At 43.1% G+C, this 16,622-nt stretch overlaps 1 protein-coding gene across 1 annotated transcript in view; it reads left to right on the forward strand.

Annotated features, from left to right (window-relative positions):
- Nucleotides 1-16,622, forward strand: part of fmn2b (formin 2b) — a 482,131-nt gene that overhangs the window by 22,709 nt on the left and 442,800 nt on the right. The window contains exon 2 of the mRNA XM_072580571.1: nucleotides 5,280-7,051. Within this exon, the coding sequence (XP_072436672.1) occupies nucleotides 5,383-7,051 (1,669 nt within the window). The 5' untranslated portion in view covers nucleotides 5,280-5,382. The remainder of the gene's footprint in view (nucleotides 1-5,279; nucleotides 7,052-16,622) is intronic.

Raw genomic sequence — 16,622 nt, forward strand, 5'->3', positions numbered from 1 at the left:
TAATCCCCCACATGATTTTTTTTTGCTTTGGCCCATAAAAATTGTCAATGATGTGGTATGGTGTATCAGTGGTTAGCACTGCTATCTTACAGTGCCAGGGACCTGGGTTTGATTACATCCTTGGTCGAGTATCTGAGTTGAGTTTACATGTTATCCCTGTGTCTGCATTGGTTTCCTTCTACAATCCAAAAATGTACATGTTAGGTGGATTGACTATGCTAAATTGTCCAGTGTCCAGGGAAGTGCAGATTACATGAGCTAGCCATGAGAAATGCAGGGTTACAGAAGGTGTAGGGAGCTGTGTCTGAATGGGATGTTCTTTTGGAGGATGGGTGTGGACTTGACGGGCCAAATGGCCTGTTTCCACGCTATAGGGATTATGTGTCTATAGGTAATTCATAACTTCTCCCTCTTCCACCATTGTAATCATGAAATTAATTATCGAAGTTAATGATGGATGGACAATAAATGCTAGCTCAGCCATTGGCATACCATGTCCCACAAGTAAATGTTAATAAAAATCGAAGACCATCTATTTCCATCTTGGTAGTGAGGACTCCGTTGAGTTACACTTCAGATCTTCCCTCTGAATGCCTTTGCTTGATACTTGGTGGAATATTGTCGAGCTGAACCAAAAGGGAAATTACAGGCTGCAGTAGGGATATCTCCATTCTGTGCACCAGCTTTATGAATATTCAAATATAACATAGAATATCAATGAAACACATTATGTTGGATGGCTACAATGAATAGGAAGGGTTTAGAGAGTAGGGCCAAACACTGGCAAGTGGGACCAGATTAATTTTGATATCTTGTCAGCATGGAGATGTTAGACTGAAGGGGCTGTTTTTGTGCTGTACAAATCTGAGTCTTCGAAATATGGGACCAAATAGAATCAATGCTGACTCTATGCAAAAGCAATTCATTTGGGGAAAAGGCTGAAAAGTGACACTGTCACCTTTTTGTGCTTTCTTTTTGGGTAAAGATCCCTTTTGTCTTGAAGTAGTGGTTGAATTTCTTTCATTGCACACTTGAACAGTTTTCCACACCCTAGTTGTGCTTTGGTACACACAAAATCTTCTTAACGATGTTACTGCTAAACAGCTGATTTATGTTTTTATCCCAAATAGGTAACTGAACTTGGCATTTACACAAACATCATCAGAAACCACGCCAGAAAACTTGTTTTGGATATAGATAACAAAGCATCAAAATTGCACCCTCTCTGTTACTTGAGAACTCATTGTTTAATCAGTCCTGATTAAACCAGAAAATCCCATTTCAACCCTGCAGATGAACAGTCTCTACTGAGTGTGAATGTGTTGACATTCAGTGATATGATAGTTTCCAAAACTATCTTACAGACGTACAATTGTATTAACATTTTGTTTGTAATAGCAACACCTTTTTAATAGAGCAGGGGTCCACATCATCTGTACAAATAGGCCCCATGACCATGGCTGATTAATTACTACTACTTATTGTTTTTAATTTTAATGTTAAGCCATTAACTCGTCCTTCGGTAATCTCATTTTGAGGGGAGGATTATTTCCCCATTTACTCAGACCATTTTAGGATTTTGGAATATCAGTTTTTGGGCAAGACGGTGGCTCAGTGGTGAGCACTGCTGCCTCACAGTGCCAGAGACCTGGGTTTGATTCCAGCCTTGGGTGACTGTCTATCTGTGTGGAGTTTGCACATTCTCCCCGTGGCTGCATGGGTTTCCTCCGAGTGCTCCGGTTTTCTCCCACAATCCAAAGATGTGCAGGGTAGGTGAACTGGCCATGCTAAATTGTTCATTGTGTTCAGCGATACATAGATTAGGTGCATTAATCAGGGGTAAATATAGGGGAATGGGTCTGGGTGGGTTATTCTTTTTGGAGGGTCGGTGTGGACTTGTTGGGCCAAAGGCCCTGTTTCCACACTGTAGGGATTCAATTTTTTAAAAAACTCCTCTCATTCTCCTCCTTCTCTTCAAGAGGAATAATCCCAACTCCTTCAATCTCTCTACATAACTAGAGACCTTCAGTCATGAAGTCATTAACCTGAATTTTTTTCCGCGTTCTCTCCAATACCTTCACAACCATTCTAAAGTGTGACAGCCAGCAATGGGAGCAGTAATAAAAGCAAACTGTTACAGATACTGGGAATGTGAGATGAACTCTCATCTGGCAACATCAGTGGACAGTGAAAAACCATTTCATGTTTTGTGTCTGGTATGATCCTGTTCAGATTTGAGACCAGTATTCTAGCTCTGGTTGAATCAGGGTTATACAGTTTTATCATTTTATTTTAGTGCTTGCAGTTCACAGGATCCGGCTTGCTAAACCAGTCTATCAACCAGCTCTGTCCTTTTTTTTCCCTCTTTTTGTTAATTCATGCTCGTACAGCAGATACTCAAATTCTTCTGGACTTGGACTTTTTTTTGGTTTATATTGTCTCCTCTGTTACTCCTGCCAAAATCACTCCACGTTTCTTTGTTAAATTTAAGTCGGTCACTAGTCTGTTCATTCCACCAATCTGTCAGTAATTTTTAAATTCTAAACTCTCTCTACATCCTAATGCTTCTAAGTTTTGTCATCTACCAACTCTTGCGATTTGTTCCGTATAAACAAGCACAAGTAATTTTAATACAGATAAAGGATAGCAAGCTCTAATGAAGAGTCATGTAGACTCAATATTAGCTTGTTTTCCCTCCTGACCTGTTGTGATTTCCAGTTTTTTTTTTCTTTGTTCTCAATAAAGATTCCAGCATCTACATTAATTTTGCTCATATAAGAACAGCAAGAACCCTGACATGGACCCCTGGATGCTTCAGTTCAAAATACAATAGTTCTCCATTACTGTGACTTACAACTAAGCTAATTTCATAGCCATGTTGCAACCATTCTTTTTTTTTTAAATTCCATGAGCTTTAATCTTGCTCAAGTCTGTCCAATGTTATCATGTCTTTTTCGAAGTCTAGTGTACTTCACATCAATATCAGTGTATTGAGGGTAGGAGGTGCGAGACAGTGTTGTGGCCGTACAGGACATTTTTTTTTTTGGACTATTTTGTTTGATTCTGGTTTCACTATACAGGATAGTATAGTGAAACTTGAAAGGGTTTAGAAAAGTTTTCCAAAAATGTTACCAGGGTTGAGCGGATTTGAGAAGTTTATTAGGTTTGTATGACACAGACAGACACTTCCTTCTGACCAGTCCATGCTGAGCATAATCCCAAACTAAACTAGTCCTGTCTATCATTCCTGAAACATATCCTCAAAATTCTTCTTCTTCATGTACCTAACCAATTGTCTTTTAAACATTTGAAATTGTACTCCCATCCACCACTTCCTTAGGAAGTTCATTCTACATACAAAAACCACCCTATGTGTAAAAGAATTTGCCTGCCATGTCTTATTTTTAAGTGCCTGTGTGTGTCTCCTTTTTTTTTCCCTGGAGCATCAGAGGCTGAGGAGTGACCTTTTATAGAAGTTTATTAGTTCACGAAGGGCACGGATAGGATGAATAGGCATGGTCTTTTCCCTGGGGTGGGGGAGTCCAAACCGAGAGGGCATCTGTTTAAGGTGAGAGGGAAAAGATACAAAAGGGACCTAAGGGGCAACTTTTTCATGCAGAGGGTGGTGCATTTATGGAATGAGCTGCCACAGGAAGTGGTAGAGGCTGGTACAATTACAGCATTTAAGACATCTGGATGGGTACATGAATAGGAAGGATTTCGAGTGATATAGGCCAAATGTTGGCAAATGGACTAGATTAGGTTAGGATATCTAGTCAGCATGGACAAGTTAGAGTGAAGGGTCTGTTTCTGAAGTGTACATCTGATTTTACATTCCTCTGCCTTGTATGCTAGCTCATCAAAACAAACTTGAGAATAAAAATTAAATGCTACTTTTTCCCTTTAGTAATCTATGCTAGCTGCTCTTAAGAGTCAAAGGGCAAAATGTGAATTCATTATTTTATCTTAAATCATTGTTTCAAGAGTGTTCCCCACTATTGGACTGTCCAAGAGATGGTAACAGTAAATCAGGTGAAGACTGGTAATGGTAATATACTTCTCAGAAATTGAGAATATTTTGGTCTCCAGCAATTAAATAAGTAAGAAAATCTAGGACATGGTTGGAAGAAAAAAGAACAGGCTAATGTCCTTGTAGTACATGTGAAATGTATCCTCTGAAAATCACTGGTCACCAGTTCAGCTAATGTGAAAATATTGACTTGACCTTCTGTGTAGCTTCTAATGTTTCCCCCTTATTCACTTTTTTTCGTTTAAAACTTGAACCTTGGATGGAAGTTAATTTTAAATTTTCATGTAAAGAAGACTGTTCCATTTTATTCTGTGAAGAAACACCGTGCAGGATAAGACATTTTGTAATTTCCAACTTTCAATTTCTGCTTCGAAAAGCTGTGAGATCTGTTTCAGCAGTCCAAGCACGATACTGCTTATTAGGTTTGCACATCTGCATATTTAAAATGCTGATTTTTTTTGTTCTTTAAAGCCGAACATTGTCTAAATTGTAATTTTACCATTAGCAGTTTTTGATTGACAGTTATCCTTTGTTCAAAGTGGCACCAGGCTGCAAGCGTATTTACAGGACTCATTCATGATTTTCTATCCTTCCCATCCCCCACAGCCCCTCGGTGTCTGCTGTTATATACAGACCCGTACAGGTGCTTCGGTGTCTGTAGCTTTTTAAGCTTTGCAATCCACCTTACCTCAGTCATTGATGTTTAAACTGAAAGCTTTTACATTTTGAGCAGTTTCCTGAGAGAGGGGGAAAACATGCATTTCTTTTTTCGGTTCAAAAATTGCATCGTGCGTTCACGTTTCAAAACTATTGCGTCTTTTAGATCAAGTGGATTTGTTGTTATTGCAGTAGATCTCTGCTGGAAAGTCTTTTGTTATCCAGCACCAGTTTGGAAACGAACAGCCTCGGGGAAGATGAAACCCTTGAAATGTTTAGGACTGGTGTTAACCCGTGTTAGCAAAATGATGAGCACCAATCAGTCTGTCAAACGTTTGCTGGAATAACAAGGAAGCTTATGATCCATTGATTTGTTGCTGCTCTGAGACTCGGTGAGTCTCAGCAGTCTGCTCTGATGTCCCTGGGGAACCAAACATCCTTTTGGGCTGCAAGCTGTTTCTATGGGAACAGAAACTATAGATGCAATACTTTTTTTTAAATCTTTTTCTATTTATAAACTAATTTCTGCAGTGTGTAATTAATCCTTTTACATTTCTCTTCTCTTCCCCCCCCCCTCTCTCTCTCCTTCTAGAAGAACAATTGCAGTGTTTCAAAGCTTCAGCTGTGGGTAGATTTGCATTCTCGTGTGCCTGTGATGGATTTTCTCCCTCTGTCTTATTAAAAAAAATTGCACAATGAAAGCCATTCACACGATTGAGAAGCTGACAGACAACATCACGGAGAAGTGCTTCCTGCCTTGTGTGGGGAAGGCGGCCGAGCTGCTAGCTCACAGACCAGGCAAGGGGGCGAGCTGCACTGAGCATGTCTCAGAGGAGGGGACCACATTATGCAAAGAGACTGCAACAGCAGATGGGAGAATCTCCAGCACCGAGCTCGCGTTTGTTCTCTCCGCATCCCCGGGCGCAGCAGCAGCAGATGCTGGAGGCTGCAGGCGGGACATTGGGCATGGCTTGAGGGCGAAGGGCTGCTGGCCATTCGCTAACATGGGCAACCAGGACGGCAAGCTGAGGAAGGCGGCGGCGGGAGCTGGGGACGGTCCGGAATGGGCGGAGGATGCTCTCTCCCGGGATGCTGCGGAGAGCGGCAAGGGCAGGAAATCTCACCCCAAGCACGGCAAGGGGGGCGAGGGCAGGAAGAAGAAATCCGAGTCCTCCCGCTCGGTCTTCTCCATCAGGAAGAGAAAAGCCCCGGCGCGGGGTAAAAACGAGGCCTGCGGCTCCCGGGATGATGCTGATGCTGAGGGGCTGGCCAGGCGGGCCCTTGCGAGCGAGGAGCTGGACAGCGTCCACTCGGCGACAAAGACTCCGGACATCAGCATCTCGGCGGACGATGAAGGGGGGCTGACCGACACCGAGGCCGAGCAGCTGGACATCCGGGCCGGGGAGAGCTTGCGGGCCGGCTCCGTGCTCCGGGACGCCGGGCAGCGGGGGCTGCTGAGCTCCAGCTCGGACACGGACGGCTACAGCTTCCACTCGGCGGCGGAACACGAGGACCTGCTGTCGGACATCCAGCACGCCATCGGGCTGCAGCTCAGCCCCTTCCCGGCGGAGAGGCAGCCCCCACGGGGGCTGGAGGAACCATCAGAGGCTGTTGCTAGTCCGCGCCCAGGTGGGGAGGATGCTGCCACCGCCGCCACCAGGGGGCGTGGCTCTTCCCCGGGGCTCTCCCCTGTTCAGAGCCTCGGGGGAGATGCGGAGAGGCAGAGGAGGGTTTCCATGGAAACTGTTTCTGAGGTACCAGCAGCTCCTGCCCCCGTCAATGGAGTAGAGCATCCTCCAACCTGCCCCACAGATGGGTCCACTTCAGCCTTGACAGATGCTGATCAGAGCGAGCTGCAGGAGGAGGACGGGGGCGACCTGCTGCCATCTGACGCTGAAGTCTTCCTTGACGCCATCCATAGTGCCCGCCGCATCCTCTTCCCCACCCCGAGCACTGACCCACTCCGGCAGCACAAACCCTTCCCGGGCTCCTCACCAGCCGCAGTCAGGCCGTACCCACCGGTCAATGCCATCTTTGTGAGGACCACCACCAGGCAACTGAGCTCCCCAAGTCACTCGCCCTCAGCATCCCCATCGCAGAGTCCCCTGTTCCAGAGGCGGCGCCGAGCCGCTGACCTGAAGCGGAGCAGCGGCCAGCGCCGGCAGCAGAGGCTGCCCAGTGCCAGGGGTTCACTCAGCCGCTCCGCTGACTGGACTGAGGAGGTGAAACCACGCAGGGAAGGGGCTATCAAGAAGGCAGGCTCCGTGGATACTTTACAACAGTCCGAATCCCCTGCAACTCCATTTGTGGGACCTGTAAAGAGACCTTCTCTCTCTGCCAGCAGCTACCCTGAAATCTTCACTGGTAAGTTTGACTTTTTAAAAAAAATATTCCACTGTCCCATCAATTTCACTTGCACCACATTTTGAAGTCTGCCTCCAGAGTGCATCTGTTTTCTCTGTTTAATGCTCAAGAGTTCACTAGCCATGCAATAATCAGGAATTTTCAATCTCAAAATTGACACCATTTTCCTTAAAAAGAAATCATCCCCTCCGCCCCCAGTTCAATACCAGATTTTTCCCACAGTTAATCCATCTAGCCTGCACATCCCTGCATGCGATAGGTAACTTGAAGCATGGCCAGTCCACCTAACCTGGACAGGAAACTGAACAGACACCCAAGGCTGGAATCGAACCTGGGTCCCTGGTGCTGTGAGGCTGCAGTGCCACGCACTGAGCTGCCCCATTTTCATGGTTAACTATGATTTGTGAGAGACGACAAAAAAACTGCAGATGCTGGAATCCAAAGTAGATCGGCAGGAGGCTGGAAGAACACAGCAACTCAGTATTTTGAGAAGTTGGCATTTTGCGTGTAACCTTTCTTCACCCTTTACCCAAAACACTGACTTCTCCACCTCCTGATGCTGCCTGGCTTGTTGTGTTCTTTCAGGCTCCTGTCTGTCATCTTTTGTGAGAGAGAGAGCATGTTGATTTGGACTGGATTTAATGAGGGGGTTTGAAGGTGAGGCTTAAAGTCCTGACTCGCACCTTGCTGCCCTAATGGCAAGCCTTGGGGGAGACCCATGCCAAGCAGTCCATACATAGACCAGATAGACTAGATAAGAGTGGTAATTTCCTCCCATAAACCAGATGGGTTTCGTGCTTAATTTTCTAAAGTCCAGATTTTTAAAAATTGGATCCCGATTCAACTATCTGCCATGGTCAGATTGGGACATGTATTCCCAGAACATTACCTGGGTCTCTGGATTATTAGCAGCAATATCACAAGGCCCTGTCAGCGACTGGGGCGATTCCAAGTGATCCAGAATGTCTGAAGTGCTGGTGAACTGCTCTGAGGTGGCACTTCCTAGTTTAGAATTGTGGAGGTTCCATCACCTGTCTGTTTAACATTCAATCCTTTCAGCATCCCCTCATTTCCCTCCCCTGCCCCCCCCCCCCCCCCCCCCCACCCAATTCCAAACTTCTTTAAGCCAGCGTGGTGAGAGTGGCTGCTCTGAATCAAATGCCCTGTGCCAGCTTTATCTCCCAACTGCAAGACTGTTTGTTTGTTTTTTTTAAAAACACTCTCCATTCTTTATGGATGATTTTAAACCTGAAGAACTTGGTGATTTGCCTAATGTAAGATTTGATTTTTAACCTAGGCTTGGGGGTGGGGGTGCTGTGGGCATGTCAAAGTAAAGATGACTTAACATTACTCTTATGTTTTGCTTAACCACCTTGAGTTCTGATTCCTCAAAATTTGTTTAATATCTCACTGTATATTACAAAGAAACACTTTTTTTTAAATTTGAAGTGCTTTGTAGCTACATTATCTCCTGAAGACCATCTGTGGTACACTTACACATGGTACATTTTGCTCAATGAATTTAATAAATATTGTTAATGTTGGACACCACTGAAGGTACTTTGCTGAGTTGAGCTGTAATTTGCAACACCACTAAGGCTATTGATGTGAATTTTCTGTGAAAATTGTAAAATTTGGCTTACTTCCACTCAATCCAAACCCATTACGCATCCTTCAGGGTATTTAAATGTAGCATTTAAAAATATTAATGAAAGTCTTAAATTTGATGTGAAATCTTGTAAAGCATATAAGCATAATAAATGTAGCAGTCTTGATGTGACCTTGAACCCAGCAAAACCGAAGGTGCATTCCAGCTTTCATTTGCATTCACTTTAAATCAAGATATTGCAGTCATTTAACTAAACCAATTTTTCTTGTGTTAGTTGGAATCTTTCCTAATCAATTTATATTTGGATCATGGCTTAGAAAGGGTAGATGCTGGGAAATTGTTTTCATCAGGTGGGGATACTAGGACTCGTGGGCACAACCTTAGAAGTACAGGGGGTCAATTTAGAATGGAAATGAGGAGACATTTCAGCCAGAGAGTGGTAAGTCTGTAGAATTCATTGCCACGGAGCACAGTGGAGGCCGGGATGTTAAATATCTTCAAAGTAGAGATTGATAAATTATTTGTGTCTCAGTCACATCAACAAAAGCTTAATGATCTTGGTGGGGAAAAAAGAGAAATATCTTGCCATGCTAGAGGAACAAATAACTCAAATGCTTCATATTGAATGAATTTGCTTTGAAATGAGGATATATCGGTAAACAACTCTGAACTTGAATATGGGATGACTAATGTTTTGCCTTTATTGAAGCAAAGCTAGAAGGAAAAGCTAGGGAACTGCAGACTGGTGAGCCTGATGCCATTGCTTGGTATGTTGTTGGAGGAGATCCTGAGCAACAGGATCTACATTGAAAAAAAGGCTGGGACGTTTTGCCCTGGGGCATAGGAGGCGACCTTATAGAAGTTTATAATCTAATGAAATGTCCAGGTCGAGTTAATGGTAGTGATCTTTACCCTAGGATGATGAACTTCAAGACTAGGACGCAACTTTTTTTTTGTGGAGAGCTATTTAAAAAACACATGATGGGCAATTTTTTTACATTTGATTTGCATGTGGAATGAACTTTCTGAGGAAGTGGTGGATATGGCCACAGTTAAAATGTTTTAAACGATCTTTTTGAAAAGTACATGAAAAGGTAAGATTTGGAGGGGTATGGGCCAGGAGCAGGCAGGTGGGACTAGTTTAGTTTGGGATCATGGTTGCTGTGAACTGGTTGGACCGAAGGTTCTGTTTCCACGCTGAATGACTCTGATTGATGGCTTTACACATGAGAAATCATGTCTCCCTAACTTGATTGAGTTTTTTTTTAAAAGAAGTGACCAAGAAGAAAAATGAAGGCAGAGTGGGTGACATTGTCTCTACATGGACTTTAGCAAGGCCTTCAACAAGGTATCACACAGAAGACTGTTAGGTCACATTGGATCCAGGGAGAGCTAGCCAATTAGATACAAAATTAGCTTGATGATAAGAGACAAAGGGTAGTGGTAAAGCGTTGTTTCACAGACTGGAGACCTGTGGTCACCAGCATGCTGCAAGGATTGGTGCTGGGTCCATTGTTGTTCATCACTTGTAAACAGTTTGGATGAGAATATAGGATGCATGGTGAACAAGTTTGTCAATGACATCAAAATTGCTGGTGTAGTGGACAGAGAAGAAGGTTATCTAAAGGTTACAAACTGATCTTTATCAGTTGGGTCAGTGAGTCGAGGAGTGACAGATGGAATTCAGAAAAATCTGACGTGTTGAATTGCAGTAAGAAAAACAAGGGCAGGACTTGCATAGTTGATTGTAGGGCCCCGGAGTGTGTTGCTGCCCAGAGAAACCTAGGGGTGCGTAGGTTCCTTGAAAGTGGCCTCTCTGGTAGCCAGGGTGATGAAGAAGGCATTTAGTATGTTTGCCATCATTGTTCAGAGCGTTCAGTATAGGAGTCAGGACATCATGTTACAGCATTGATAAGGCCATATTTGGAGTGCTGTGAACAATTCTGGCCACCCTGCTACAGGAATAATTTCAAACTGGAAAGGGTACAAAAAAGACTTACAAGGATATTAGAGACTGGAAGGTTTGAGCTCTAAGGAGAGGCTGGAACTTTTTAACCCTGGAGCATTGGAGGGTAAGGGGTGACCTTGTAGAGATTTATAAAAGCATGAGGGACATAGATGAGGTGAATTTCCAAGGTCTTTTTTCCCCAGGGATAAAGGAGTCCAAAACTAGTGGTCATAGGTTTAAGGTGAGAGCGGAAGATTTAAAAGGGACCTGAGAGGCAACTTTTTCACACAGGGTGATGCATTTTTGAACAAACTGCCAGAGGAAGTGGTGGGGCACGTATAATCACAACATTTTAAAATACAACTGGACAGACACCGATAGGAAATGTTTGGCAGCATATGGTCCAAATGCAGGTAAATGAACTAATTCAATTTAGAAACCTAGTTCGCAAGGATGACTTGGCCAAAGGGCGGGGGGGTGTTGTGTGTGTTTCGGGAGAGAGGAATCCTTTCTTGCCAAATCCCTGGGCTTCTACCTTCTTTTTCTTTTGGATTCAATCTGTGGCCTGTTTATTGACCCTTTCCCTAATGGAAGGAACTATATCTATTCATCTCAATCTTGTACACCTCAGTCAAGCTCCCTCTCTAATTTCACTGGTCCAAGGAAAGTGAGCCCAGTCCAAACCCTCCAGCCCAGGCAGCATGTTGGGAAACTACCTTTGCACTTCTAGTGCAATCATATTGTTCCCAGGATGTGGTGACCCGAAACGTACTTGGCACTCGGTTGTGGCCTGACTAACATTTTATACAATGCCAGCATATCCTTCCTAATCCTGTTAAGCTAAAGCATAGAATTCAAGTATTTCATATGCCTTGTTAACCATTTTATCCAATTACCCTGCTACCTTCAGTGATGTGGGAATGCACACCAAAGTTTCTCTGATCTTCAGTTCTTTTCAGGGTCCTACCATTCATTGTGTAATTCCCTTCCTTTGCTCGTCTTCCAGTGCATTGCCTCTTTTTTTTTTCTGGGTTGAATTCTATTTGCCAGTGTTCTGCCTACCTGACCAGTCCATTGATATCCTTCTGCTGTTTATGGCTGTCCCCCTTGCTATCAGAGTCCATTTTTGCATCATGCACAAACACCTTGATCATGCTTCCTACGTTTTAGTTCAGAATTTGTGTGCCATTTGCTATATGATAAATAGCCAGAGCTCAAGCGCCAGGTCCTGCAGAGCCCCACTGAAAACAGACCTCCAGATATAGGATTATCTCTCTACTATCACCTGTGAGCTGCCTGTCAGCCAGATTTTGGATGCAATATGCACTTTGCCTTTGGTCAACTAAGAGCTTTTGGAATCAGTCAGTCACGCGGGGCCTTTAGAAAAAGATTTGGTAGAATCCATGTAAACCACGTAAAATGCATTACCTTCATCAATACTCCTTTCTTGCGCTGCAGGAAGTGGGTGGAAGCTGATCCACCTTTCAAATACAAATTTGTCTTGAGATGTCGTTACTGACTATTCCTGGTTAACCTGTACCATTCTAATTTAGATCTATTCTGTGTGTTAAAAATCTTTCTAATAACTTTCCCTCCATCAAGGTTAGACTGACTAGCCTATAATTTCCTGGTCCGATCTTTTTCTTTAACCAATAAGACAACTTTTGCATCTCTTTTGTTGTAATGCATCTCACCTGTGGTTTTAGGGGATTTTGGAAGTTCTTGCCAAGGCCCTGATCTCTCCTCCTAACTGCCTAGAATACACTTTCATTTGGGCCTGTAGATTTCTACACTGCTAAAACTGCTCATACTACTTTTTTTTCTGTTTAATTCCTTTTACTATTTCACAGTCTTCCAGTTTGTCTTTAGCTGCATTATCCTTTTTCTGTTATGGTGACCAATGAAAGCTATGCATTGAGAACTGCAGCCATTACCTTACATGGATGCCCATATAACCTCTCCTCTCTTTCCCTGTTTTTCTGGCTCTTTTACACACTTAGTAAACCCTGTTTTTGGGTTTTCCTTTTATTCTACCTAACAATGTTTTCTCTTTTTAGTTTTCATAGTTTGCTTTTTCTATTGCACTGATCTGTCACCGTTGATTCTGCAACATTATCACACCTTTCCTTTTTTAGTGTTGATGCTAAGGGATCACGTGAAGCTAAGATATATGGGTGTAAGTAGCACAAATATGTTTTCTAACCCCTTGCCATTTAAGGAATACCATACGTGTTTTTCCTACTAAACTGGGTAGTCTCCAATATTTCCACATCATGCTCCGTCCACCATGTTTAATTTATATTGTGAACAACTAGGACTTAGGTACTGACCTTTGTGTTACCCTAATCGTCACAATCTCCAAGTAGGGGAATGACTTATTTAGTCCAACTGTTTGCTAGCTCACCACCAGTGCTTTAATTCCATGTGCTTTAATTTTACCAATCACCAATAGAGAATCTCGAAACAAAAAGCTTCTGCTAATCAAATATATGACATCAACTCAGTTAGCTGAGTCGCAGGTTTGCGATGCAATGATATCAGCAGCATGGATTGCTAGCTGAGGTTACTATGAACGCTCTACTTCTTGGCCTCTCTTCTATGCGAGGTGTTGAATTTTGGGAAAGCAAATCTTAGCAGGACTTATACAGTTAATGGTAAGGTCCTAGGGAGTGTTGCTGAACAAAGAGACCTTGGAGTGCAGGTTCATAGCACCTTGAAAGTAGAGTCGCAGGTAGATAGGATAGTGAAGAAGGCATTTTGTATGCTTTCCTTTATTGGTCAGAGGATTGAGTACAGGAGTTGGGAGGTCATGTTGCGGCTGTACAGGACATTGGTTATGCCATTGTTGGAATATTGCATGCAATTCTGGTCTCCTTCCTATCGGAAAGATGTTGTGAAACTTGAAAGGGTTCAGAAAAGATTTACAAGGATGTTGCCAGGTTGGAGGATTTGAGCTATAGGGAGAGGCTGAACAGGCTGGGGTTGTTTTCCCTGGACTGTCTGAGGCTGAGGGGTGACCTTCTAGCAGTTTATAAAATTATGAGGGGCATAGATAGGGTAAATAGACAAAGTCTTTTCCCTGGGATCGGGGAGTCCAGAACTAGACGGCATAGTTTTAGGGTGAGCGGGGAGAGATATAAAAGAGACCTAAGGGGCAACGTTTTCACACAGAGGATGGTACATGTATGGAATGAGCTGCCAGAGAAAGTGGTGGAGGCTAGTACAATTGCAGCATTTTAAAAGACATTTGGGTGGGTGTATGAATGGGAAGGGTTTGGAGGGATATGGGCGGGGTGCTGGCAGGTGGGACTAGATTGGGTTGGGATATCTGGTCGGCATGGATGGTTTGGACCGAAGGGTCTTTTTCTGTGCTGTACATCTCTGACTCTTGCCTGAGTTGTGGTGATCCTCTGATTAAACCTCCATTGGCTGTCTGTCTGTCTGCGAGCAGCCCTGTGGTCTTAAGACTCTGGTGGGTTTACATTTCATGTACTTATGTATCCAGGAACTCCCTTTATCAATTTTATTATTAGCCTCAAAAAAAAGCTATTTTTCACTGTCAAATTCCATTCCATTCTGTGCAGACTGCCCACTCAGAACATTTTTATCCAAATGTCCATTTAACAGATCGGTCTAATGGACTTGAGCATTTTCCCTGCTATTGATGGAAAGCTGATGAGTCTGTTTAATTTGTACTCTGATCCTTTTATCAAATAGTATGGTGATATCTGCAAGCTTCCAATCTGCAACAATCATTCCAGAATCAATCAAAATTTCAGAAGGCAATTAACCAATGCATTAACTATATTTTGTCATGAGGCTAAAGTGAGAACTACAGATGCTGGAGATTAGAGTTGTGTGGAGCTGGAAAAGCACAGCAGATCAGGCAGCATCTGAGGAGCAGGAGAATCGACATTTCGGGCAAAAGCCCTTAATCAGGAACAACTTTTTTAGCATTCTGGACTGTAGACCATCCAGTCCTGGCGACTTGGTCAATTTTCAACCCATTAATTTCTCCAGTGCAACCTTCTTACTGATATTAATTTCCTTCAGTTCCTCTTTCGCTGTAATGTGGAGGTGCCAGTGTTTGACTGGGATGGACAAAGTTAGAAGTGGCATGACATCAAGTGACAGTCCAACAGGTTTATTTGAAATCACCAAGCATTCAGACCTTTGACGAAGGAGCAGTGCTCAGAAAGCTTGTGATTTCAAATAAACCTGTTGGACTATAACCCAGTGTTGTGAGTCCTGACTTCATTCTCCACAGTTGTTGAATCAGTAATTCTGGCAGATTTCTTGTGCCTGAAATGATGTGCTAAATGGACACTTGGATAAAAATGTTCTGACTGGGCAAAGTTTGCACAGAATGGAATGGAATTTGACCATCTGCCTGCACAGAGAATTCTGTTTCTGAATATGTTAAGATCACAATACAGCTAGGTCAGGATTTGACTGAAGGCATTTGCTAAGATATCACACGTTGAGCTCGTATCTTATTGAAGTAGCCTATGTGTTGGAGGTAGGATATTAACATGGATAAAGGATTGGTTAAGTATTTTTGTTGAGAATGGGGGAGTTTTCAGGATGGCTACCTATTACTAGTGGAGTACCAGAAGGATTATTGTGTCTAATTGTTTTGCTATAATGTGGATGAGGAAAATGAATTTACGATACCTATGTTTGCAGATGACACAAATAGATAGGAAAGCAACTGGTGAGGATGACGCCATCTGTACTGGGATATAGACGTGTTAAGCAAGTGGCTGGCGGGGCCGGGGGGTGGGGGGCTTGGGGAAATGACAAACCTGGCTGTTGGAATATAACATGGGAAACTGTGAGGTGATGTACTTTGGCAGGAAGAAGAGAGAGATTGGATACTATATTTTTAAAGGGAGAAAGACTGCAGTAGAGTGTAGAACAAAGGGATTTGGCATTCCTCCATGAATCACTAAAGCTAGCATCTAAGTTCAGCAGGTAATATGGAAGGCAAATGGCCTTTTTATTTCAAAAGGAATGGAGTATATAGTGGGGAGGTGTTGATTAAAACTATACAAGGCACTTGTCAGACCGCAGCTGGAATGCTGTGAATATTTTTGTTTTTGGGGCCCTGATCCAAGGAAAGAGATGCTGGCATTGGGGATGATATAGAGAAGCTTTACAAGTCTCTCAACTGGATTGGAAAGACTACTTCATTGAGTAGAGTGGACTTGTAGACTTTGGAATTTAGAATGAAAGACAATGTTATTGAAACATGCGCCAATCCTGGAAAACTTAACAAGGTAGTTTCTTTTATGAAACAGTGTTGTATAATCTCAGAATAAGCTGTCTCACAGTAGAGAATAGTGAATCAGTGGTATTCTTGACTGCAGAGGGCTTTTGAGATTGTGTCACTAAATATATTCAAGCCCAAGATGGATAGACTTGTAATCAGTAAGGAAATTGAGAATAATAGGGAAAATGCAGGAAAGTGGAGTTGTCAGTCAGTCAGGATCTCATTGATTAGCAGAGCAGATTCGATTGGCTGAACAGCTTAGCTCTGCCTCGACATCTTGTGATCATGTGGACTGGAAACAATGGATCAAAAAGATGTTTGTGCTTTTTCAAGAAATATTTAGGTCAAGTGGGGAGGAATTTGGGTACAGAATTGGCTCCAAGGTAGAAGATAGAGGGTTGCTTTTCAGACTGGAGGCCTTCGACCAGTGATGTGCCACAAGAATTGGTGCTAGGTTCACTGCTTCTTGCCATTTTATATACAAATGATTTGGATGTGAACATAGAAGGTATGATTATTATGTTTGCAGATAATGCTAAAATTGGAGGTGTAGTGGTCAGTGAAGAAGGTTACCCCAGAGTACAATGGGACCTTGATCAGTCAATGGGCTGAGGAGTGACAGATGGAGTTTAATTCAGATAAATCTGAGGTGCTGCATTTTGGAAAAGCAAATCAGAACTTATATGTTTAATAGTTAAGGTCCTGGGGTGTGTTGCTCAGCAAAGAGACCTTGGGTGCAGGT

Source organism: Chiloscyllium punctatum, chromosome 11 (assembly GCF_047496795.1).
Source record: "Chiloscyllium punctatum isolate Juve2018m chromosome 11, sChiPun1.3, whole genome shotgun sequence".
Classification (NCBI taxonomy): domain Eukaryota; kingdom Metazoa; phylum Chordata; class Chondrichthyes; order Orectolobiformes; family Hemiscylliidae; genus Chiloscyllium; species Chiloscyllium punctatum.